At 36.5% G+C, this 26,093-nt stretch overlaps 3 protein-coding genes across 3 annotated transcripts; 2 read left to right on the top strand and 1 right to left on the bottom strand.

The window, feature by feature from the left end:
* The first annotated feature begins 4,050 nt into the window (after positions 1-4,050).
* LOC108985246 (cytochrome P450 71B9-like) lies at positions 4,051-6,536 on the top strand. The gene is made up of 2 exons (XM_018957458.2): positions 4,051-4,998; positions 5,716-6,536. Exons 1-2 carry the CDS (start codon positions 4,093-4,095, stop codon positions 6,325-6,327), a joined length of 1,518 nt encoding a protein of 505 aa, XP_018813003.2. The 5' UTR covers positions 4,051-4,092; the 3' UTR covers positions 6,328-6,536.
* A 14,399-nt stretch (positions 6,537-20,935) lies between these two features.
* LOC109004830 (kinesin-related protein 3-like) lies at positions 20,936-22,095 on the top strand. The gene is made up of 2 exons (XM_035695241.1): positions 20,936-21,370; positions 21,490-22,095. Exons 1-2 carry the CDS (start codon positions 20,936-20,938, stop codon positions 22,093-22,095), a joined length of 1,041 nt encoding a protein of 346 aa, XP_035551134.1.
* Positions 22,096-22,455: 360 nt separating this feature from the next.
* LOC108979641 lies at positions 22,456-23,718 on the bottom strand. Its single transcript, XM_035695242.1, has 2 exons — positions 23,174-23,718; positions 22,456-22,960 (listed from the first exon to the last, which is right to left on the bottom strand). Exons 1-2 carry the CDS (start codon positions 23,716-23,718, stop codon positions 22,456-22,458), a joined length of 1,050 nt encoding a protein of 349 aa, XP_035551135.1.
* Positions 23,719-26,093: the final 2,375 nt, after the last annotated feature.

Raw genomic sequence — 26,093 nt, forward strand, 5'->3', positions numbered from 1 at the left:
TGGGGCAGCTAAACTCAGAAAAAATTAATTTTATTATTTGAAAATCAATTACAAGTAAAGCTCAATTACAAAACTTTTGTCAATTGACACTCTTACTCTTGACCAGACAAATGATCATTTGTCTTTTACTGCATTAACAGCCAGAACCTCTGACGATCTTAAAAAATTGGCTTTTCTCTTTGAACCCCAATGGTTGAAACTCAACCAATCAATTCTCCAACATGGAGCACGATCACACTCCTTGAAAGAAACAATATGAAAATTCTCCAAGGAATTTTCTCACCAAAATATGTAATAGAAAGTGCTCTAGAAAATATCTAGATCTAAATTTCTACAAATCCTAACTAGTAGGATCCGTTAAATAAAATAATCTGAAATAAGTTTTAGTTTCAGTAGAACTCTGCTGACGGAGTGAATCTATAGCTGACGGAATGCTGAGATTTCGCACTGCAGTAACAGATTTCAGATCAGCTTCTATTCTAGATAAGTGCAAATCCTTGTGGCTCGATTTTCACACTTATGACTTATCTAAACAACCTCTAATATCTCCTATATAAATTTAATATTATTATAGATAAAGTCAGTAAATAATTTACATTCATTCAAAATTACCAACTTAATGATAGGATAAACTCTATCAATATTTTAGCCACCTAATCCTATCCAAACTTATCAACTTAGTAACCTAGTCCTAGCCAAAGTTTACATCTACAATATATATATATATATATATATATATACAAAAATGCTGAATGCAACTGGCCAGTACAACCTGCATGTAATCGCCACATTAGATAAATAAAACGATGTGTTTCATTCTCAATTTTCTACACGGTCGGGAGATAAAAGCAAATTTGCTTTCTTCTTCCTTCCGTAAGCTTTCTTCCAAATTTTTTCTAAGTTGTTTCCTTAAGCTTCCTTTCCGTAAGCTTTTCGTAAGCAAATTCTAAGTTTCTTCCTTCTGTAAGCTTTATTCTAAGTGTTTTGTTTTGTCCTTAAGCTTCCTTTCCGTAAGCTTTCCGTGGGCAAATTTTAAGTTTTTTCCTTCTGTAAGCTTTATTCTTACTTCCGTTCATCCCTTCTCCCTAACCCTAAGTCCCCATTTCGATTACTCAATCCCCATTGATGTAATTGCCTCTAAAATTCATATATTTATAGCTGGTTCCATTGAAGCTATTGCAAAAGAATTCGTCGAAGTGGTGTATTGAGCTTGTTGGAATTCCTAATTTGTTGAAATTTCAGCTCTGACGATAGTGCAATCATCTCTCTTTAACAAACATTTGGTCCCTTCATTTAGACATTAAAAGCATTATTTTTCACAGCCTTAGCCCTTGGGTTTTTGCAACTGAGAAATAGGTAATTGCAAATATGTTCTAGATCACAGATTATGCAGAAGCCAAGCTAGTTGTTGTGCTCTTGGCTACAAGAAGTATAGAGAAGAAAGCAGAGCGCGAGCAGGTTGATCTTCTTCCTTTCCGTCAAAATGGGTTTGGGCGTTTTTCTTCTCAAATGGTTTCTCCCTTTTCGTCGAAATGCCCTCACTGGAACCGGGTTGCAAAGTTTCTTCTCGAAATGCCCAACCAAATGTTTCATCTTCCTTTCTGCTAAGGTTATGTTTCTTCTACTTCTTCCTTTTAGAGCAAACGCGAAATGCGATGGCTTCTCAAATGCGAAAGGTTCCTTCAGCTTGTTCCTTTCTTCTGCTTCTTCTTAGTTTTCTTCTGATGGCTTTTCAAATGCAAAATATCAAACTCTGAGTTTTAGTCGATGGCTTCTTTTTCTATTTTCTATTTTTAATTTTCTATCAGATGACATCAGCCGGTTACACACGCCGGTTGTACGTAGTAGCACTGATATATATATATATATATATATATATATATATATATGGATGGATTGTCATTGAGAATTAAAGACTGTTTGATAATCAACGTCCAGGATGAAGCTTTTGAATGAGATTTTATCTTTTCATGAGTTCCATATGGTCGTCTATGGAAGGCCAGATGGATATATATTTTACAAGATATAGAAATATGCTAATTTACACAAAAATGAATGGTCATGATATTAATTAAATTAAAAAGAAAAATTATTTTCATCAGATACTATTTACTATCTCACACCGCACACCCTATAAAAAATATCATCACACTCTATAAAAAAAAAATCTATAGTTATGGGGTGTGAAAGTAAATAGTGACTGATACATAGAATTCATCATCTAAGAATAATAGGATCCAATATAGGACTTGGCCTGGGTACGTTGATATTGGAAGGTTGGGATGAAGACATGCATGTCGTGTTCGATCTAGAACAAGAGCATTCAACTAATAGACATTTCTCCCTCGTTACCTTTAATTGAAATACATCGACCATATTACTAATAAAATGGCAGTTGTCACGACTTTCTGTCACGTTGAGGTACTGTTGAATATTGGATGATATATTTGAAAATAGAGAAAAAAAAAGGAGGGAAAATAGATAAGAATTAATAAAAATGAGAGAGGTTTGGGTATGTCATGAAAATGTATCTATTGATTGAAATAATAGTATTCGCTGAAGAGGATTAATATATAGATATGTTTTGAACAGATTGATTATTTGCGATAGATTATTTGTGACGAATTATTTGCGAAGATAATGATTATTTGTAATAAAAATAAACTTATTTTGATAGAAAATAATATTTTTTGCTGAAAATTACTAATCACAAATAAATATCTTTTTTTTTTTTTTTTATAGAGCAGCTATTTTCATATAATTAATACTAAGCTTTTGACTTATGAACATGCATTAACCATATTAATAATATATCCAATGGTACGTACGTATAAGTTGATATGACTTTCTGTCACGTACTTAATCATGTTTTTGATCATAGGGTACTGTTATATTTGAAAACAAAAAACATAAAGAAGAAATAGATAATAGTTCATCTAAAGGAGAAAGGAGTGGGCACAAGACCATAATTGATCTAAAATGTATATTTTAGATTGAAATAATAGTATTCGCTTAAGAGAATTTAGTAAGTATTACCGCATACAATTTTAGTATGTTCAAGTCAGATTGTGCACTATTTTTTAAAAAAATTAATAAATTTGGGACTCATGTAAAAATCGTTTTTTAATGGAGATTCTACTTTATTTTTTTAAAGAAAATATGCGAGATTTGTACACCTTAGTATTGTATCTAATATTACTCGAATAGTGGCGGAGTTAGGAATTTGTTTTAGGGGGCCAAGCAAAGTTAAAACTATAATAAAATATTTTTTGTTTTATTTCTATACAATTTTTTCTACAGTATAGAATAATATGATAGTAAGATCTAAAATAAAAATAAAATACGTTTAATACAAGCTCTGTATTAAAAAAGTATATGATATGTCAATAATAATATATCATTGAAATAACATAAAGACACTCATATAAATATATCAAACAAAAGAAATACAGAATGTTTAAAATTATAATTTACATTTTTTTAAAGAAATAAAATCATCAAGTATTGAATCTAATTAGACATATAAATAATTAATCTATAAAATTAAAATAATTTTATAGAGAGGCCAATATAATTTTTTAGAAGAGGCCAACACAAAAAAAAATTATTATAATTCTATTAAATTATAAAAAAATTAATATATATATATATTTTTCAAACTTTTGGACTGACCCTTCATAGGTCGGCCACTGCCATTGCCGAAATTGTTTTCTTCATGACTAATAATAATAATTAACAGCTAATACTTGTAGTTTCGTTATTTTTCAATTATTACATAGTAAATATAATTAATAACCAATAATTATTACATGCAAGTAATTAATAATTATTAGTAAATATAATTAATAATTATACTAGAAATATATAACCAATAAATATCTTTCTACAGGAAGAAAAATCATCTACTTAATAAAATAATTGGTTCAGCATCACGTGATTGATTAATATATATACATGTCACGAAACGTCAAAAAAAGACACTGTCGACGTGTCTATATATTGAGGCCACAAATTATCAAAGGAGACAATCTCGATCTGTGTATGCACGTACTTACGTAATAGAAGAAGATAAAATCTAGCTTTCGATCGATAATGTCTGTTTTCGCTGTACCCATATGGCTTCCACTTCTCCTTCTCCTCCCCATTCTGCTACTCATGAAAAACAAAATTCATGGTCGGAGGCAAAACAAAAACCTTCCACCAAGCCCTCCATACCTTCCCATTATAGGCAACTTGCACCAGATTGGTAATTTACCACATCAATCTCTGTCGCGACTCGCCCAGAGATATGGCCCTGTGATGCTCCTCAAATTCGGTGCTAAACCGATTGTTGTTATCTCTTCTGCTGAGGCTGCAAAAGAGGTCTTGAAAGTTCATGATATAGACTGTTGCAGTCGACCTCTCTCAGCCAGCGCTCGAAAACTGACGTACAATTATCAGGATATAGTCTTTGCACCTTATGGCGAGTATTGGCGAGAGATAAGGAAAGTCTGTGTTCTTGAGCTTTTTAGCGCGGCAAGGGTGCAGTCATATCGTTCCATCAGGGAAGAAGAAGTGGCTTTGCTTGTGAATTCAATATCTCAGTCTTCATCTTCTGCAACCCCTGTGAATCTCCTGGAGAAGATGTTGCCTCCTACTGCAAGTATTCTCTGTAGGATTGCTTTTGGAAAGAGCTTCCGGGGGAGTGATTTGGATAATGAGAAGTTTCAAGAAGTTCTTCATGAGGCTGAAGCTATGCTTGCAAGCTTCAGTGCATCTGAGTTCTTTCCATACGTGGGATGGATTGTGGACAGGCTCTCTGGTAGATTTCAAAGACTTGACAAGATTTTCCATGAGTTGGATAACTTTCTACAACTGGCAATTGATTTTCATCTTATTCCCGACAAGACAAAAGAGGAACACGAAGACCTCGTCGATGTGCTGCTCAGAATAGAAAGGGAGCAAGCCAAGTCTGGTGGAGCTCCGTTCACTAGAGATAACATTAAGGCGATCCTCTTCGTAAGAACACAATCTTTCCTCCCATGCATTGTTATTTATTACGGGTTACTAATTTGTTTTTGCTTCAAGTTTTCTTTAGCTATACAGAAAATATAAATACATACATTATCTCTCAACTTCTTATGATCCCAACTTAATATTTCAACTAGAAGAAAAATATATATACAAAATAAAAATTTTGAGCCAGTACTAAATGAGCAATAGATAATGTAAGACTATAAATGATCTCATGTGTCTCTTCCACTTGAAATCTTTAAGTCCAGACAAAAAATTTGAGGAGACCTTGATCTATATGGTTATGATATATATATATATAGACTATCTCGATTCTCAACACTTCAAAGATTTATAAGGACAATAATAAATGTCAGTGGCGGACACCTTTCTATTCTTTTCATTTGAAACTTACGGATTCAGCAATGCTTTGGGACCCAATTTGGGTCTCGAATGGTTTTTTGTTTTTTAATAATTAAAAAAGTATTTTTTAATAATATTGTGAATTTTTTATTTTTTTAAAATATTTTTATCAAAATACATAAAAAAAAAGAAAAGAACAATAAAAAAAAAAACTATATTTACCTTTTCGGTGGGTTCTCGGGCTACATCCCTGTAGCAGTACTCTTAGGGATTAGGGTGTTATTTGCTATTATAGTTATGAACCTAAGTACGGTTCTGATCATCTGCTGCAATTAACCCTCATATTTGTGTCCGTATCAGGATATATTTCTAGGTGGAAGCAACACTGCTGCAATTACCACGGTATGGGCAATGGCAGAGCTTGCAAGGAACCCACGAGTGATGAAGAAAGCGCAAGATGAAGTCAGAAATCTCGTTGGAAACAAAGGAAAAGTCGCAGAAAGTGACACTCCTCATCTTCCTTACCTCAAGATGGTAATGAAAGAAACTCTCAGATTGCACCCTCCGGCCGCAATGCTTCTTCCAAGAGAAACTATGGCACCTTTTAAGATCAGCGGTTACGACATTTGCCCAAAATCATTGCTGCAAGTAAACAACTGGGCAATAGCAAGAGACCCTGAATACTGGAAAAACCCAGAAGAATTCAACCCAGAAAGGTTCGATGATAGCTCTATTGATTATAAAGGGCAAAACTTTGAGTTATTGCCATTTGGATCTGGTCGAAGAGGTTGTCCTGGGATGCATATGGGAACGACCACAGTTGAGCTTGCACTCGCCAATCTTTTGTACTGTTTCAATTGGAAATTACCTATTGGGATGAAAGAGGAGGACATTAACATGGAAGAATCGACTGGTCCCGGCCTTACCCAGAAAAGAACACCACTGAAACTAGTTCCGGTCAAATTTGTGTAGTGGGAGTCAGATCAAAATAGCGTTAGCCGAAGAGCATCCCCTCTGGAATAGCCCTCTTTTGTCGATACATACATATGCTGCTACAGTACTTCATGTGATATAAGTGGCAGCTAATAAATGGCGTGTTTATCATTTTGGTTTATATTGATTTAGTTTCCCAGATGAGTTTTTAAGGAGATTTCAATCTTACGTTGTTATTCTTGAGTACTATTGACACCACATAATTTTATTATAAGAAATGTTTAAACTGAAGTCTTTAGTGTTTGGCTTTAACAGCGATTTATAAATATACTTTTTTTAACTTGGAATTTTAATCACAAAAGATAAAGACGTCATTCTCAATATAAAAAGAATAATGATAGATACAAATTTAAAATATTTAACTTTCGAGCACTCATTTTCAAAAAATGAGGTTTGTTATTGAAATATATTTTTTTCAAGTTAATCCCAAATTTAATTATATTTTTAAAAAAAATACACGAAATTTTAGTATTCAAACACTGCAAATATCAATTATCTTATCGAAACTATAAAAAGAAAAAAACTACTTCAAACATCAAGAAGACGGTTCCAAGCCGACTAGTCCAAAATTCTCTGGCATAATACCGGCCATATTTTAGATGCCAGATTCGATCTCATAGCTAGAGAAGTCAGATTCGATCTGGTTCAAAAGTCCAATGAGTCTAATTACATGAACTTGGGTCGACTCCGTATGCGACACGACGTTAGTGATGAATGTCGACTTCAAATTTCAAACATACGGAGAAACCAAAGATAAGAGCCGTAAAAGCATTGACAATTTCTTAGTCATTGTTAAATTTAAAATTTGACTAAAATCTTAATTTATAGCTATACTATTAATTTTTAACTAGTTCAATCTATATTAAACTACCTATCTTAAAATAAAAATAAAAATATAATATAATATTTTTTATTTTATTTTAATTTTATATTTTATAAATACACTTCATATATTAATCAGTAATTTATATTTTATTTAAAATTATTGTTTTCTCAACCAATTTATTATGCAATGTGCCAAAAATTACAAGTGTAATCAAAAGGAAATCAAAAGACAAAAGGAATTGAGACAAAACGCTCTATTCTCATTCATGAGAATGAATCAAAAATACAAATGCAGACCTACTAAAATTCAGACCTTCTGATCTATCCACTACACTAAAATTCAGACCTATTAAAAATACTAAGAATGACACTATAACAAAAATTTATTTACAAGCCAAAACAGAGTCCACAGTCCACAAATAAATACCAACACATTCCTTTTAGGCACCAACACAGTCCATAGTCCAACATATATAAAATGAACATTAGTATTGAGCAAGACAGTCCACAAATAAATACAAACACATTCCACAGTCCAACACATGAGCCCATAGTCCACAGTCCAACAAAATAATGAAGACACACAATCTAGTTTAATAAAAGATGTTCTCAACAAAATAATATATATACAGATTTGTTAATAGTTCAAGCATTTAGTTTCTATCCAGCCACATATTTATCTAGCCCACATGTGGCTGGGCAGCCACTAAATTCTCAAAAAAATTAGTATTACCAATACTATAAGTTAGACACCTCCATAAGGTGTCGAAGGAAATGTAGATGTACTTCCAGAATGGGACTTCGAATCCACAAAAATTGATAGTTGAATATTACGGAAATATTCTTGTTGCATGGCATTCATGCCACGTACATCTAGCATCATCATCATTAGTTCAAAATTCTTCTTCTCTAATTCAAATTTCTTCTCCTCTAGTTCCAACTTCTTCTTCTTTAGTTCAAATACTTTCTTACTTTTTGGTCTGCCTTCAACATAGCATTTATCCACTCTTCCATGGTTGTCGCTCTATCTTTGGTCATTTTAGCTAAAGCAATTTTAATCTCTACCTCTTTGCCTTCCATCGACTTCTGCTTCCTCTCCCTTTCTTTCTCAGCTTTTTTGCCTGGAGGTCTTTCAGTAAGAACCTCCAGGTCCTCCTCGGCTAAATCAACATCAACTTCACTAAAATATTTTTCTTGTGGCTTTCTCTTCTTAGAAAAGGTGGATATGTATTGCTGCCATTTTGGTTGGTGTCTCAAAAGACACCAACAATGCTCTATTGTGAAATTAGACCCTACCATCTCTTTGTACGTACAACATCTTTTCTTTCTCAATCTACAAAGGTGAAGGAATATTTGTTAGTTTATAAATAAGTCCAACATAAATTTATGATTAAAACAAAATGGTACATACCTCGTCTGGCTCGGTTGTACCACTCAGGTGCAATGACTCTACCTGTGCTATATATGCACATAACTTATTTGTCAATTTTTGAATCATAGACCATTGATTCATCAACGAGCCCTCAAAACGGTCAGCAATGTTGGATTTTTTATATTCATGATAAAATGTGGTAATTTTTTCCCACATTTGAATTGACTTTTGATTAGTACCATTTATCGCATCGATGCTAATGTTGAGCTAAATTGAAACGAGGAGATTATTCTCCTCTACAGTGAAAGATGCACCTCTTTGAACTTTTTTTGAATGATGCCTTTTTTCACCGTCAGTTGGGGTTGTTTGGATCACAACATTAGAATGTTGCATTGGGGTGCTATTACAACCTCCTCCCCCACTTTGTAAGCTAGTCCAATGTGAAAGCTTTTTAATGAATATAGTCAAATTATAGACTTGCATTGGCATTTAGTTAGGCCATTGCCAATGCTCGAACTAGCTATCCTGCTAATTACATCATCCGAATGAAATTCCCAAATGAGAGATCATAAAACTTTGTAACTTTATTATATTCATATGTAATCAAAGTATTTCTCAACTTGTATAAATGAGTGTTATTAATAAGATTATATAGGCTTCATTTGGATATTGAGTTGAAATGAGATGAGTTGAGAAATCTATTGATAGTAATGAAATGGTTATGTAAAAGTGTGTGGGTCCCATTGCCAAATTTATTTGGATGTAGAAGTGATTTGATAAAGTGGTGGGCCCCACCAATTATTGAAAATAGTTTTTAATGATTGAGTATTGTTTATGAATATACTTTCTATTAACTAAAATCAATTATTATATGAAAATCCATACATATTAAAATTGAAAATTATAATATTTATTTGTTTCAAAATTTGTATAATTCAATAATTTCCAAAAATATCAATTATCAATAATATAAACAACACACTTTCAATTACCAATTATAGTTAAAATATTAAAACTTTATTATCCATATTAAATAGTGGTGTAACGGCTCCGGTCCAATCCGGTTTTGGATAACGTTTAGGATCGAACCGGTATGAACTGATTTTACATTTTTTAAAATCGATTACGAACCGGTTAATCTTCTAAATCAGTACTTCTAGTCTTACTAGTTCCGGTCCGATTTTTTTATTTTAATAAAATGTAAATTTTTTATAAAAAAAATTGTTTATAAAACAAAAAAACTGCTTTAAAAAAATCTATTTTATTAAAAATCTATTATTATTTATAAAAATCTACTTTATAAAAAATATCTGTTATGTAAAAAAAAAAAAATCTGCTATCAATAGAACTATATCACTGATAGTTACACTAATACTAATAGTATTAATATTAGTATTGTAATTAATATAATACTAATTGCAGGCACTTGAGTGCAGCGAGGAGAATCTATTGCAGGCATTGCGTGCTAGCTGGTGCACTATGCTGCTCTATAATGTACGAAAATCCTATAGATTCTCCTTCCTCTTTTTCAGGTTTTCATGTTTTTGGGATCTTCTTCTTCAATCCTTATCCTAATAAATATTTGGCAGATTTAAAAAATAAAATGAGTTAAAAATTTTGTAAATAATAATAAAATAATTTATAAATAACATTGTTGTGCACAAGTTTTACACCCTAGCTCACTAGCTCAATGAACCTGCAAAACAAGAGACGTGAAGGCTAGGTGGGTGGATAACCCCTCAGATGCCAAAGTTAGTTCTATTTCTTGGGAGAGAGTTAGTGCATATTTAAGATTACGGTATAAAATATAACTTTTTAGGGTTTTATAACTTATAACTTAAGTAACAAGTTCTACTACTAAAAATTTATTTACAATTTGATAACTATATGGTACTTTTAGACATTGATTTTTCTAAAAATTATAACGATATTCTTAAAACGTATGGGTATTTTTGTCCATTGATAGTCTTTTTAAAGTTTGGATTACATTCTGTATTATCTAGAAAAACACGTTTGTGGAAAAGTATCAAAAAGTACTTTTAACCTTATTTGAGATTAAAACATATTTTAATATGTAATATCCAAATAACCTAATCTTTCAATTAAAGAGATTTTAAAGTTATTTAAACACTTTTTAAGACTCTTAACACAACCCCAAGCAGGCCCTTAGTCTTTCAGAATCCCCTGAATCTTACCTATGGCTAGGCTTATATACCTCCTTCCTTAGTTGGGACCTCTGCTTCCCCTATGTCGAGGGTGTTCGCCCACTGTACTAGGGACAATGTCGTCGCAATAAATGCGTCGTGACTTTTCCGGTTTGTGTCTCCTATGACAGATAGTAGGTGCATCCTTTGTCAAGGACAGAGCCTCCCGCCAAGTTCTCTCCTATTTGTGATCATATTTGGTCATTTAATGTGGCGTGGCCCTCCTGCAGATTATTATGTGTACTGTCCTATCTTCCCACATTGCTCCTCTTCCCCTTTACCGTCTACTGGACTACTTATATTCTAGTCCTAGGGCCTTCTCGAGGTGGGCCAATCCTAGCCTGGTCTAGAATGAATCTACCCATTCTAGTTGCCCGACAAATTCTTATTGTATGAGTGCAGTGGGAATTATCCTTTTTACCTTGCAATACTTTAGTGACCTATAACGTATAACGACTTGGTTCGCGTTCGTTGTATGCACCGGTACACCTTTCCACGCCTAGGGTAATGGGTGATGGCTCATTTTTTATGTTTCATCGTGTAGCAAGGATCACTAGATCTATTCCCAGTGTTCCCTCTCTAATGACACTTATCATCTTTCTACTCGGAGTAGTCCAGTTGACGCTTACCCTATATTCATCCTCCAATTCCCGACCTACATTTCTTCCTTTCTAACGTACTTTTCTCATTCTAGCTTTTTCTACGAAAATCCTCAGCTTTTCTTTCTCTATGCCTTCTTCTTCTTCGGAAAACCCTAACCATTCTTTCTTCATTCTTTTCTTTCAATGTTGATGGCACCCAAAAATACCTCTCATTCCTCGTCTCAGGGCAGAGGCTCGTCATGTCCTGAGGGGTTTTCCAGGAACACTAGGGCCACTTATTACACTGGGGTTTGGGATAACCATTAGTATTTCGAGGGGTACTTGGCCATCTCCTTGTTGGATTTGAATTTGGTGAGGAACTCTTACGAAGTGACTGACTCCATTGTTTTGGAAGTCCAATTAACGTTGACTCGGAGGGGTTTGTCAAGAAGGTCACATTGTTCCCCTCCATATTTTCGAATGGTCTATGACTTCCTTTCTACTACCCCATTTGGGAATCTTCGACTACCTCACGTTGGCTCTGTCGTAGCTTCATCCCAACAGTTGGAGGATTCTTATGTCATGCTACATTGTTGGGTGCATGGTCCTGGGCGTCGAGGATGAAGATTACCCCTACTTGATAGCTAGGGAATTTTTTTTCACGCACGGGGTGCAACACCATAAAGGCAACCTATGTGTCTTTCCTTCCCATGGAAAGTACTAGGTTGCTTGCCTGGAATGTCGCATTTCCCATGTCAAGGATTATTTCAAAAGGTTCTTTTTTCCTGTCTGGCCATGGTTGGGAATTCCCCAGCAATATGGCCATCCGTCAAGAATTCCCCATTCAAGCTGTGTGGGGAATCATTTCGAATGACAAAAAGTTTTCATTGAATTTATCTGACCGGGAAAAGGCTCTCTTGAGAGTAGTCTATTCTTGTGTTGAGGGTCATAAGGAGGAGGTTTGGACTAACGCTCTGTTGACCAGAATCAATATTGATTGGTTTCTGGTGGTGTTGTAGAAATAGCATTTCAGTGGCCACCATTTCTTGAGGGAGCCATTTGCTTCTCGGGGCCAAAAGAGGCCTTCTAGCCCATCAGCATAAGGGAAAGAGAAGAAATCTCGCATTCAAGGCGAAGCGATTCGAGAGTCATTAGGGGTCAGTAGTAGCTCTGAATCCTAGTTGGAAGGTACACCTTCCATTTAGGGGCCCTGGCCAGTCTTTTCAAGTTCTGTTGTCCTCAGGGGCCGATGCATTGACTTGGCGTGAACAGCTTATCTTGGACAGCATAGACGCCATCTTGAGGCAAGTGGAGTTTGACTCTTTGACATCAATGAGTTTAGACAGTCCTTTACCAGGTCTTCACTATGCCCTGTCGCCTTTGCTGGTTTCGTCCCCTACCCACTAGGGTGATCAGGGGCCGACCGAAGCCCTTACTTGAGATGAGGAAGAGTTTGAGATGGCTTTTCTCTTAGCCTTCCTCGGACCTACTCTGAGGGGTTCCCACGAACCCGTTGTGCCATTCAGAAATGACTTGGAGGCGCTCATTTCTCCAGATGACGATGCCGGTGGCATGTCACCCACCTTTCTTTTAGTATGAGGGGTTTGTCTCAAGATAACCCCATGGTTATGGATCTCAGTGAGGATAGGCTCTCCATACCTTCCTCACCTTTCAGCACCTTGTCTGATCTAGAGTTTGCTTTGTCGCTGATTCTGGAGGAGTCCGTGCTATCGAATCCCCCCCACAGGCGGCACAGATGCATTAGGCGAGCAACTGATCGATACGGGTACTATAGAGATCTTGGTTGGATAGGTGATGGAGATGGGTGCCATAGAGATATCCAGATAAGAGCAAGTGGCCAATATGGGTGCTGCGGGGGTATGTGGATAGGAGTCAGCATCTAATGTGGGTGTCGTGGGGGTATATGGTCAGGAGATGGTGTCAGATGTGGTTGAGGGCACTAAGACCCTGGTTGAGATGGTGTCAGATGGGGACGCGGGTCCTGCTCCCCAGGCTTTTTCTCCACCCTTTTCCAATTTGAGGCGAGTCTCTCGAGAAGGAATGTGCAATGCTGCAGGATTTGGTCCAAGTGTTGACAGAGCTCGGCTGAGGTTGTCCCCTGAGAAGCCGATAAGCTCAAAAAAATTCCTGACATGGGTAAGTTTTCTCTCCGCTAGCCTCCAATCATTTTCCTTTATATTTCTTCAATCACCAATATTCGTTGGGCTGCTAGGGTGTTTATTTGCTGGCCACTTGGATCGTCGATGAGAGGGATGAGTTAGAAGATGAGGTTCACACGTTCCAATCCTTCGCCGTCCAAGCTCATCGGCAAGCTCTTAAGGTGCAAAAAGAGAGAGAACATTCAGAGACTGCCTTTGCCGATGTGTGCTCATGTCTCTGCCGCAAGAAGAATAAGGTTTCCGCCCTTCGCAAGGATGTTTCTGACCTCCAAGGCAATCTAGCAAAATCTTAGTAGGAGATAGCCTGCTGCTATGTCAAAGCCAAATTGCTGGAGGAGGAATGGGATACTGGGCGGGATGAGCTAGCTAGCTAGGAGGTGGAGTTGGAGGAGGCCAAGCAACACTGCCAAGAATATGCCGCTGTGGTGGAGAAGGCTGAGAAGTCTTACCATGACCTCAGGTGTGAGAAAGACAAGCTGGACAAACAACATGAGTCAGACTGGAGGGGATGCAACTAGTTGGAGGAGAAGTATATGGAGCTCAATGCCTTTTTGACGCGCAAACGGGAGAAGGTTAGATCCCGAGATAAGCAAATTGTGACCCTGGAGTCTGAGTTGGCCTCTGCATGGAGGAAACTGATTTCTCGTGATCTGCAGATAGAAGCTTTAGACTCCGAGTCGGTTTCTTCCAAGGAAGACCTAGTCCAGCTCTCTTCCTAGCTGACGGCGGCCAAGGTGGTCCGTAACAGGGCTTGCAACTACATATATATGAAGGCTTGGATAGGTTGAGGGATCACCTGATGTAGAATCCTTAAACTGACTTGAGGACCCTTGACTTGAGCCCCCTCAAGCCCCAGTCACTCCAGTACACTAACTACTTGCGCAAAGATCTGATGCCTGATGCCTTCCCAGATTCAGCTCCGAGTCTTTAACTTGTAAAATTTTTTGTTCTTCTTTTTATGTTTTTTTTAAAGATGTATTAATTCCACGAACAATATAATGTTGTATGTGACGTAGCGCCTCTGTCATTTCATTTTGCATCTGCCTGCTTGTGCCCTGGTTTGTATATTTAGTTATGTTTTGTTTGAACATGAGCACCCTAGTAGGTGTTGGGCCTCCACGATCTTTCCTTAGCTTTAGTTTATTGTTGGACTTGTACGAGTTTGGTCACTTTAGGTAGTGAGAGGGGAATGCTTGAGGAAGAAGTTCCCTACTTATTAGTTGGTCGAGCCATGGGCTCCACCAAGTTCCTCATCAACTGAAACGACTTTTGGCCTTTTAACTTGGAAACCAGTGCTCAGTGTGCAGGGTGCCTTGCATGAGCCTAGCTCCGCATTGAAAGCTAGGCGGGAGATGAGCTCAACCTCGATAGGGGGCAAGGAGGGACACGCTTAAGGAAGTTATTTCCTCCTTTGTCGTCAAGCAAGCGTGAAGCTTAACTTTGAGTGCTAGGAAGGAGATGGGCTCGATCACGCTAGTGGGCGAGGAGGGAAACACTTAAGGAAGATGTTTCCTCCTTTGTTGTAGGGCAAGCGCGAAGCTCAGCTTTGAGTGCTAGGTGGGTGATGGGCTCGACCACGCTAGGGTGCGACGAGGGGAATGCTTAAGGAAACTATTTCCTCTTTCATCGTCAGTCTAGTGCCAAGCTCAGCTTTTAGTGCTAGGCTGGAGATGGGCTCGACCATGCTAGGGGGCTAGGGAGCGAGCTTGGAGCTTGGCTTTGAGTGCTCTTCGGTAGTTAAAAGTCGGGTTATTTCATGTGCCCATTTGGGTATACCTTCCCCTACTTCTGAGATCTCAAGCCCAACGGGGCGGGAGTCTCTATTTCCTTGGTGACCATGGGCAATGGCAGCATCGTGTCGTCCATGATCAACGTTGCACGTGCTAACTAGTCAACCTTCCAGTTGTCCTTCTGGGGAATCTGCTCAATGGTGAAACTCCTAAACTTGTCACGTTCTTCCCACACTTGTCATAGATAGGATTGGAGTTTCTCACTTTTCAACACATACTCTCCCTTGGCTCTATCCACTACCACTTGGGAGTCCGCCTTCACCTCTACATTCACCGTGGCTCTATTCTTGGCATTAAGATCTAGACTTCAGAATTGGAATGTGTTTATAGCATAATAAAATTGAAAAAAAAAACCCTTATTTGAAATATAAAGTTTGAGGTAACAGAGTTATTTTCGTCTTTTAGTTCTTAAAATTCTCAAGTGGATTGATCTAATATGAGAATTAAGTATTGGATGACTAAGCTAGTACTTAGACATTTTGCCTTTTTTTGGCCTGCTCAGCAATTAAATTATGTGTCTTTTGACCATGACGTTAGCTTTTTTTTAGTGGGAATTATTTTAATATCTTATCTTATTTTATGTGACATATTTACATCATTAAATGATAAATAATCATCCAATAGAAAATCATCTAATAATGATAAATATTCATCCAAACAGAGAACCATAAGAAGTGCAGTTTTTTTTTTTTTTAGTGGGAAGTGTTTTCCCCTTGGCTTATTGCAATAGGCATTTTGCAACCATTGTTGATAGGCTTATTGATTGTGAATAGTACTATTTGTAAAGTGATGGGGATTAAGTGTGTAGTTGTGTTTTGGTGTTGGACATCATGGATCAAGGAAGGCCATGGTTGAGATTGTGAAGCTATGTGATTGTGTTAGTTTGTTGTATGTTGTGTTGAACTGTTGGGATTAAATGTTGGAATTTTAGTGGAGTTAAATGATGGATTGTGTTGAAGTTTAGGGTGAAAAATGTTGAACTACTATTAAAAACTAAAATTTGCAAGACTTACACATAGTAGAACTATACAATCACTACAAGAAAATTATTTGTTTGTGACAAGTTATTTCCAGTGAAATGATTATTTCCAGCTAAAATGAATCTATTTTCGATGTAAATAGTCTTTTTCGTCGCAAAAAAGTCATAAATACCCATTTTTCTTGTAATGAATTCATTATGGGAAGGTGGAATATGAGATTTTGAATACAATGGCTGATTGTATCTTTATGTGTGGGCTTGTTGTGCTCAATCAATATATTTGGAAATAATGTCAGCCAATTATCTTGACTGTAGTTACTGCCTTAGTGGAGTCATTCTATTCCACACACCTTATTTTGTTCAGCCAAGTAATGGCTATCGAAGACTGTACTTCTATGACCCTGTTCAGCTAAGCTTCTCTATAAATGTGTAGCCTATATATATGAATTTGAAATGAAAACTAGTATGTTGATTTATTGTTGGATCCCTGCTTTATTGTATCTAATGCTAGAAAAGTACTGAGACTGGTAATGCCATTGGTACAGTTTTTTCATTGGAGCATGTGCTTGGCCTTATAATTCCTCCCGTTGGAAAATTGTAAAGTGCTGAAGAGCCAGAGTTATTTTCTCAACCCTAGTTGGTTTGCTTAATATAACAAAGTGTAGTTTTTCCGATTCATGTTTTATTTATGTTGCAGTACTTCAGAATGCACTTCTTCTTATTTGTATTCCAATATATATATATATATATATATATATATATATTTTGGTAATATATTGTTCACATTTTTTATGTATTTTAGGTATAAGACTGAGCCTATGATACTATTTTGCTAGTATTTTTTTTTTATTTCGTAAAAGACTATTTTTGATGAGAATAAATTGCCGCAAATACTTTTTTCATGCGGGAAAAAAGAATTTCTTGCGATATTTATTATCTGGAATAGACATCTCTGACAACATTATTCGCCGCAATAAACTTTTCTCGCGAGCAAGCTTCACTCGTGTGACATATTTCCCACAAAAACTCTATATTTCCAACAACTATCATATGCCAGAAATGATATTATTTGGGACAACAATTAAATTCACGGCTATTGGCAGTATCCATTGCCAATTATTTCCTGCGAGTCTCCTATGAGTCGAAATGGCGGGAAAAAAAACATTTATGGCAATAATGCCGACTACTTTGGACAAATTTTTGCAGGAAAAAGGTTTTTTTGTTGTAGTAAATAGATAAAATAGATTGTTTATTATGAAAATGAAATAGATAAAATCTCTCCTAGTTCTAAAAATCAAATCTCTTGATTTAAATAATAATCAAATCAAATTATTAATATAATATTATCTCTAACATCTCTCCTAAAACTCAAAGTAGAAAATTTTGAAAGTTTGAGTTTGAAATTTGAGCATAATCTTCTAACTTAATAACTGATTGATTATAGATGACATTACGAAAGTGTTTGTTGATGAAGTAGCAATTGAAACTTTGATCAGTAGCTGGAACATCAAATTGGCCTGTAAAAAATTTATAATGCGTCAAACCCAACAAAAAGCTAATTAGGGGTGAAAAAATTGATGAACCGGAAAGCCAGACTGAACTGAACCGGTGGGTTTGGTCTAGTACAGTGTTCGGTCCAGTCCGGTCTTGGTTCTATTTTTCTCAAAACCGGTTGAAATCGGTTTGATTCTGATTTTCTATTTTTTAATACTGGACCGGACTGGTTCATATATATATATATATTTTAAATTTTTATATTGTATAAAATATTTTTTATACTTATATATAATATATATAATTATATTATAAAATAAATTTGTATTATATGATAAATTACTTATTAATATAATATTAAATCTTAAAATCCTATATAAATAACTATCTATTATCACTAAGTCACATAGTCTATTTTATTAGTAGTTATACTAATAATATATCACTATATATTATATATTATAATATATATACTACATAATATATTGAAAAACTGGATCGAACCAGACTGAAACCGATAAAATCAGAAGTACAGATTTAGGGGTGTAATCGGTGTGGTATCGGTTCTTCGAAATCGGTATATATCTGTTCGATTCTAAAATATGTCCAAAACTAAACCAGTTACAACCCTAAAGCTAACATCAGGACAAAAATTTGAGCCAAGAGTACTAGGCTGAATGTGACCTTTGTCTACTACAAGACCAAAAGTAAAAGACCAACAAAAATGAATCTGGAACTTCAAACCATACTCACAACATAACTAAAAAAGAATAATTGGATTAATAAATATGGTCTACTACAAGACCAAAAGTAAAAGACCAACAAAAATGAATCTGGAACTTCAAACCATACTCACAACATAACTAAAAAAGAATAATTGGATTAATAAATACGGTCCTGCTACTCAGCTCCCTCAAAGTTATCACTCAAATTTACTACTAATTCATTTGTGCTTTTTAGTATTTTTTTCCTTTTTTTTCAAATATTAAAAAAATTAACAAATGCATGCACTAGGGGTACTTTTAAATATAAAAAAAATGAATAAAAAAATATACTAGCTGTAACTTTGAATGGTAATTTTGAAAGACTACTTAGCATTTTATTAATAAATAACCTAATAAAAAAGGCTCCACAATAAACAAAGATGCTTGAAGATTTAAGGTACAGAGAATCCGTACGGGAACAAGTGGCGATGTGGTGTCGATCGGAATGGATTGGCAAGTATCATTCCAAATTTTGAGGAAAACCCGATGACCGATTAGATTTAGAGCATCCCCATCCGGATGCGTAAAGTGCTTTTATCCCTAAAATTTGAAGATTAAATTTAGGGGAAATCCAAAACGAGCCTCCCATCCCATTCCCTAAAATAGGGATTTGTTTTAGGGGATCCACAGTCATTCCCCATATTTGGGGAACCACTATACATCCCCAATCGCATGAACCCTAAATCTATTGTCGTTGGTCCCGCGTTCCTCTCTTCCTCTCGATTCACAGCAACTACCAAAATCGCTCGCGCCTACCTTCGTTCATAGGTAAGGATTCCATCTGTTCATCTTTCAATCTCAAGCAACTTTTCTATTTTTGTTTTCGCAAAAGCGGGTCGCACATATCGTTTGCGGGAGGTTTTGTCAAAATCCATTGAGCTCAAAAGCTGTGCGAAATCATGAATCATTATCTCCTCTTGATGTAGTTTTTCTTGTTTGGCTGAGGATTTTTAATCGGTTGATTACATTCTCTGAAACCCATTTCCCCATCTGGGTTTCGGTTCTTCAAGTAATATCCTCTCTAATTTCTGTTTTCACTCGTTGTTTCCATGAAATTTGTTTTTTCTTATGATAATTTTTTACTTTATTTCCTTTTGCGATTCTCTTCAGATCTGTCCAGATTAGATTTCTTTGAGTTTGACGAGTCTTGCTTGGTTCTATTGGGTTTTAGTTTTCAAATGGAATACTCTGTGTGCAGCGTTCTCGTATAGTTGAATGAAGTTGAAATTTTTTGGTGAAAACATATTTTCTGTGCAATTCAGATGATGTAAAGTTAGGAACATGTTTGATGTTGTATTCATCAGAATTTTTGAGCATGTTTGTCAAGTATTTTGATTCGGACTAAGAGGAACTCCATTTTGAACTCCATTTCTGAATATGAAGTATTTTGATTTGGACTAACGTATAGAGAATGGGACTTTTCTGAGTTGGTTGATCTATATGTTGAGTTGATGATAATAGAGCTTATTATGAGGCTTTTTTGGTTTTGAAGCAGTTTGATAATAACGTGAGAAGTTATTATCAATGTAGTCTGTGTTTGGACTTGTTTGAAGCAGTAAAATAAGTGATTCAAGTCAACCAGTTTGGACTTGTTTGTGCCTTGTGTTTGCTGGTTTGAGCCAATGTGGTCTCTTTAATTATTGTTCTCATGGACTGAGCTCTATTGGTTTGACAAAATGCATATCTGTTTTTATGTTCTTTTGCATTTTGCTTGCTGCTTAGTACTGGATTTTCCTTCTCTAACCCCTCGGCTGTGAATTGGTCTGTGCTATTGGGACCTTTGCAGTGTTTGGTACTGATGAATAATTATTACTTGTGGGGGAGGGAGGGGGCTGCATGTCTACTATTAGGCTATGATGATGGTGTTTAGTGGGGTAATTCATAAGTGTTAGTGGGCCCCATTATGATGGCCGGGTAATCCTCACCTGAATTACCATTTTGCAGTTTGTAATATTTTTCACAAAAGGCACGTGGGGTTTGGGTAAGGTTTTACAGCCATTTGATATTGGGCTCGTGTCTCACACATGATGTAAATTTTGTAAACCATTCTGAGCCATATTTAAAACACACAAGTGTTTAGGGAAGTGGATGAGAATGCTCTTATTAAAACGTTTGCAAACTAATTATGTTATTGGTTTGAGTTGTCTTGACCTCTCGGCTGTGATGATGAAAAAATCTAAAAATGGTGATGGAACACTTCGCACACACCTCCATGGCATGGTAACCCAAATGGCCAATAAAGAGTGGCAAGCGATTGTTGCAGCCATGTGAGGGAGGGTGCCAAGTGTGGTCATACGTTGCCATAGGATTCTTGAGCCAGCTACCAAAATCACTTGCAAATGTAGTTAAAAATTTTCTAATATGTGTACCACATTTCCATGTTTAAAAATTTTTAGAGATGGACTCAGAAGAGCATGGACATATGTTCTTCACCAGCCTCCTGAATCAGGAGCCTGAACTTGACCACATTTATGTTGGTCAAGGTGAACATCCCATGACTTTGGATGACTCTCCACCCCCGCCCCAAGTACAGCCTCCCTCTCAAAGAAAATCAGCTAGGGGTGCAAACTTCACCCCCGAAGAAGACAAGTTACTTGTCTCCACATGGCTGAATAGTAGCATTGATGCCATCCAAGGAACGGATCAAAAACATGCCCAACTTTGGGAAAAAGTTAGTCAAAACTTCAATGATTATAAAGAAAGTACAAATGAGCGGAGTGTTGGGTCCTTAATACATCGGTGGTCTGCCATTCAAAAGGCGACGAACAAATTTTGTACTAAACTCACTCAAGTTGAAGGGCTGAATCAAAGTGGCATGACTGAGCAAGATAAGGTATAAGCATCCACTTATTTATTATTGACAACACTTAAATATCATTATAAAGCTAGTCTTATGTTTCCTTTATCTTTAATAGGGTGGTTAATTATTTGATTTTCATTTTGAATTTGAAGTTTGAGAAAGCGAAGGTCATGTACCAATCGCTTGAGAAAATGACTTTTCAGTTCGAGCATTGTTGGCAGCTATTGAAGGACCAGCCGAAATGGAATCAGCGTTGCACAAAGGATGGGACAAAGCGAAGGTCGACGATGTCCCCTACATATTCGCGTACATCAGCAGTGGCAACTAATTCACCCATTGATTCAGTGGGTGGTACAGAGGGCGAGAATCTGGAAAGTAATGATGTCATCGAATTGGATAGGCCAATAGGGAGAAAAGCTGAGAAAGGAAAACGTAAGGCCCAAGGCAGGGCCTCAGATGAGCTTGTGGAGCTCAGCAAGAAAAGATATAGTCTCCTAGAGGAGTCACGTGCTCAGGAGAAAGAATTTTTCCGACTCAAGGTTGAGAAGATGGCATATGAACGAGAAATGGAGGGAAATAAATGTAGACAAGAGGACGAGAGATTAAGGTTGGAGGCGGAGAAACTGGAAATCGCCCGGTTGGAGAGAGAGGAGCGCATAATGTTGCTCGATGTCAGTACGTTAAATGAAGTTCAGAAAGTATATTCCCAGCAACTTCAAAGAGAGATATTGGCGCGACGCAATGCATCCTCAGATTGAGGCATTTGTTATTATTTGTAACTAAACCTTTATTCAGTATTAATTAGACTATGTATATTATGTACCACTCGCTTGTGACACTTTTATGCATTTATTGTATTATATAATTTGACAACATTTGTAAAGTTTTATTAAGAAGATGGAAAACGTGGTCGTTGAATTTTAGTCTAACATGGATAGATGTTGCTTGATTGAAACTCGACATTACAAATCCTTAAACTATTACAGATAATGAAAATATTACAATAACTTTTGAGCATGTTCTTCAACCAAACATGTTTTTTGGAATGGAAATTCTAGAAACTTTCATACACCGTCGTTACTAATAATAAAATAGAGAATCTAATACAACCTTTTCTTCTATTGTTGGGAATATAATTGCCAGTGATGTTCAATTAAATATGCTTGTAGTTGATGATGTGCCGAGCTGTCTCTAATTTCATGATGGCGCTGAATGAAGTTGATAAACTCGTTAGTTGGATTGCGCGACAATTCTGGAAGATCATCATCAAGTTGATCATACTCCATGTTCAAACCCTGACTATCATCACGCTCATCCTCAATGATAATGTTATGTAGAATAACGCTTGCTTTCATTATATTTATTAGGTCATTGACTTTGAATAATCGAGAAGGTCCACAAATGATTGCAAATCGTTGTTGAAGTACCCCGAAGGCACGCTCGACATCTTTTTTTGCAGATTCTTGTGCTGTGGCAAAGTTTTTTTTCTTATTCCCTTGGGGTGATGGAATCGTCTTCACAAACGTTGACCACTTGGGATAAATACCATCGGCAAAGTAGTACCCCATAGTGTAGTCATTGCCATTGATTGTGTAATTGACTGGTGGAGCACGCCCTTGGGCAAGTTCCGTAAAAATAAAATATCTCTCTAGCACATTAATATCGTTATGTGAACCGGGCATACCAAAAAATGCATGCCATATCCAGAGATCATATGAAGCAACTGCTTCTAAAATAATAGTTGGTTCACGGATGTGGCCAGAGTACATACCTTTCCAGGCAGCGGGACAATTTTTCCACTTCCAATGCATGCAATCAATGCTTCCTAGCATTCCTGGGAATCCCCGTTGTTCACCAACAACAAGCAATCGAGCAATATCATTGGCATTTGGAGACCGCAAATATTCATCTGAAAAAACAGTTACGATTGTCTTGCAAAATTTTTTGAGACTCTCCATTGCGGTGCTTTCTCCAATACGTATGTATTCATCCATAAAATCTCCAGTAACCCCATAGGCCAGCATTCTAAGTGCTGCGGTTATCTTTTGCATAGAAGATAAACCAAGTCTTCCGGCATTATCTCTTCTCTGGACGAAGTAGGGCTCGTAAGCCTCTACCTCATTTAGGATACGGAGAAATAAGGGACGACTCATCCGAAATCTCCTTCGAAATAGATTTGAGGGATATACTGGATTTTCTGAGAAATAGTCACGAAAAAGGCGCTCATGCCCTTGAATATGATCACGCCGAATAAACTTACGACGTTGGCGATTGCCATGATGTCTCGATGACTCTTCATCAGCCTCGGCATTAATAACAGCATCCAGCTCATCATCAGATGACAAGTATGTAAGTAATTTGCGAAAGAAAGAACGAGCCATTTAATGAAGGGAGTTAGAGATGAGACTTGGATTTTTGAGAATGTGAATGCAAGTAAAATGTGTATTTATAGAGAAAAAAGTTACCGTTACATATAAGACAAAAAATGTTAACGTTGAAGAAAAGACAAAAAAAGTTACCGTTAGAGAAAATACAAAAAAAGTTACCGTTAGAGAAAAGTCAAAAAAAGTTACCGTTGGAGAAGAGACAAAAAAAGTTACCGTTGGATAAATGACAAAGCGTGTGTACTAATCATAGCGAATTAAAAATATTACCGTTATACTATTCTGCAAAATATTTACCATCAATAAGCGAAAAATGCACATATTTAAAAAAATTATTATTTTTAATATCGATATTGAATTGAAAAATAATACTGTATCTGGAAAAAAAATCGTATAAGTATTTATAAAATGTGATATTTGAAAAAAAAAGAATAAGACAAAATAGTTAGTAGTTAAAAATGGAAATGGAAGTGAGAGAAAAAAGTAATAAAGAAAGAATAGAAGAATATTATTTTAATAGAATAGAGAAAGGATAGGGAATGAGATGTAGAAGGTTTTATGAAGATGAGTAAAATTTAGGATAAAATTATAGGGAGTGTCCTTTTTAGCTAAAATTTAGAGAAAATTTTAAGGAACCGGATGGGGATGCTCTTAGATGAGTGAAAAGTGGGTGTGATTAGAGAAGGATAAGGGTGGACTGGGATTAGGAAGAATGGCATCACGTGGTGTATGGAAATGGTACAAAGAGATATTTCTTGGGATCGTGTCTAAGAATCGAAACATAATCGTGTCTCCTACGAGTAGAGGTTTTGGTTTCTTCCTGCTGTCTAGTGCAGGGGTTCACTTTGTTTTCTTCACTGATTATTCCTAATAGCGGAGGAGTTGGAGGGCTTCTTTAATAAAATTGGAACAGGTGACAATGGTTGCTGATGTTGATTTGGTACAAAAAACTGTAGTGAGAGGAGAAAAGTGATTGATTGTGCAGTTGCTAACATTACTTAATGACAATCAGATGGCTTTCAAGCAGATGCTTTGAAGAGTTTGGCGCCTTTCGAGAGGCTTGAAAATGTAGGAACTTGATTCAAAATTCCTCTTGGCAGAATTTGATGATGTGTGATAAGGAATGGGTCGTTCATCATGGTCCGTAGACTTTTGGTAAACAACTGGTATTAGTAAAGACTTTTGATGGTTTTCAACATGTTCAACAACTTCAATTAACAATAGCATCTTTCTGGGTCAGGGTTCACGATTGACCCTTGGCTGCTCGCAGTGTCGAAGTTGTAGAGTTGATTGGGAAATCACTGGGTCATTTAGAGGATATAGACTTGCTAGATGGAGAAATTGCTTGAGATGAATTCATGCGTATTCGTGTTGTGAGGGAAGAAACTCTGTATTGGTTCTCAAGTACCCTACTGGGTGCGCTTCTCTTAGGAAAGGCTGCCTGATTTTTGTTTTATCTGTGGAATGCTAGGTCATGCATATAATGACTGTGATTAGGTGCGAGATTTTGATGAAAAGACAACCCCTTTTCCATATGGACAGTGGCTGAGGGGAGGTGGGCGTGGAAGTAAACCAATGGTGGCCAATGGCCGCTGACCACCATTGTAACGCTCGTCCTTGTGGTGAGACTTTTTATAAATATTTTTAGAGAAGACGATGGGAATTACCGTTCGATTTAAAATTTTTTACTTGCATACCCAGGATGTAAGACTCTACGTTTATAAAATAAAATATGCTTTGACAATAAAAGAGGTTTACAGCGGAAAACATTATTTTTACAATAAAAGGTCTCTCATACAATTAAAACCCATGCCTAGACTTCGTGCTCTTCCCAATGGGCCGTGTCCGTCATGATCGTTCAGTTCCTGTGGTGGGAGGGACATGCATAAAAACTAAAATGAGTCGATGACTCGTAAGCATTACTTCGTACAGTTAAAATATAACAACATAGGTTTTCATTCATGCATTCACCATTCATACATACTATACGTGCATGCATACGTGCTTACATGCATTCATTTGAAAACGTCACTGGACGGGGTTTTTCTCTTTTGAACATGGGCTTTCTTTTCGTAAACGTTTCTCCTGTCAGTGCTTTCATTTCTTCAAGAATGCGTGCATTCATGCATTCATACGTTCATGCATTCATCCATTCTTTCTTATCAATTTCATAGGCCAGTACACACTGTTACGCCCTGTGTGTTGGGGTTAGCGGTCTCCCTTTGGACCCGGACTCCGCCCTTGGCCATGGGTTGGGAATCCCTTTTCAGTCAGGGGCAGCACTGGGTGTACTACCAATACTACTTACCCGGCATTGCAATCTGTCCATTCATTGGTATCCTTTTCATTCATTTATGTAGCCGTTACATATT

Source organism: Juglans regia, chromosome 10 (assembly GCF_001411555.2).
Source record: "Juglans regia cultivar Chandler chromosome 10, Walnut 2.0, whole genome shotgun sequence".
NCBI lineage: Eukaryota > Viridiplantae > Streptophyta > Magnoliopsida > Fagales > Juglandaceae > Juglans > Juglans regia.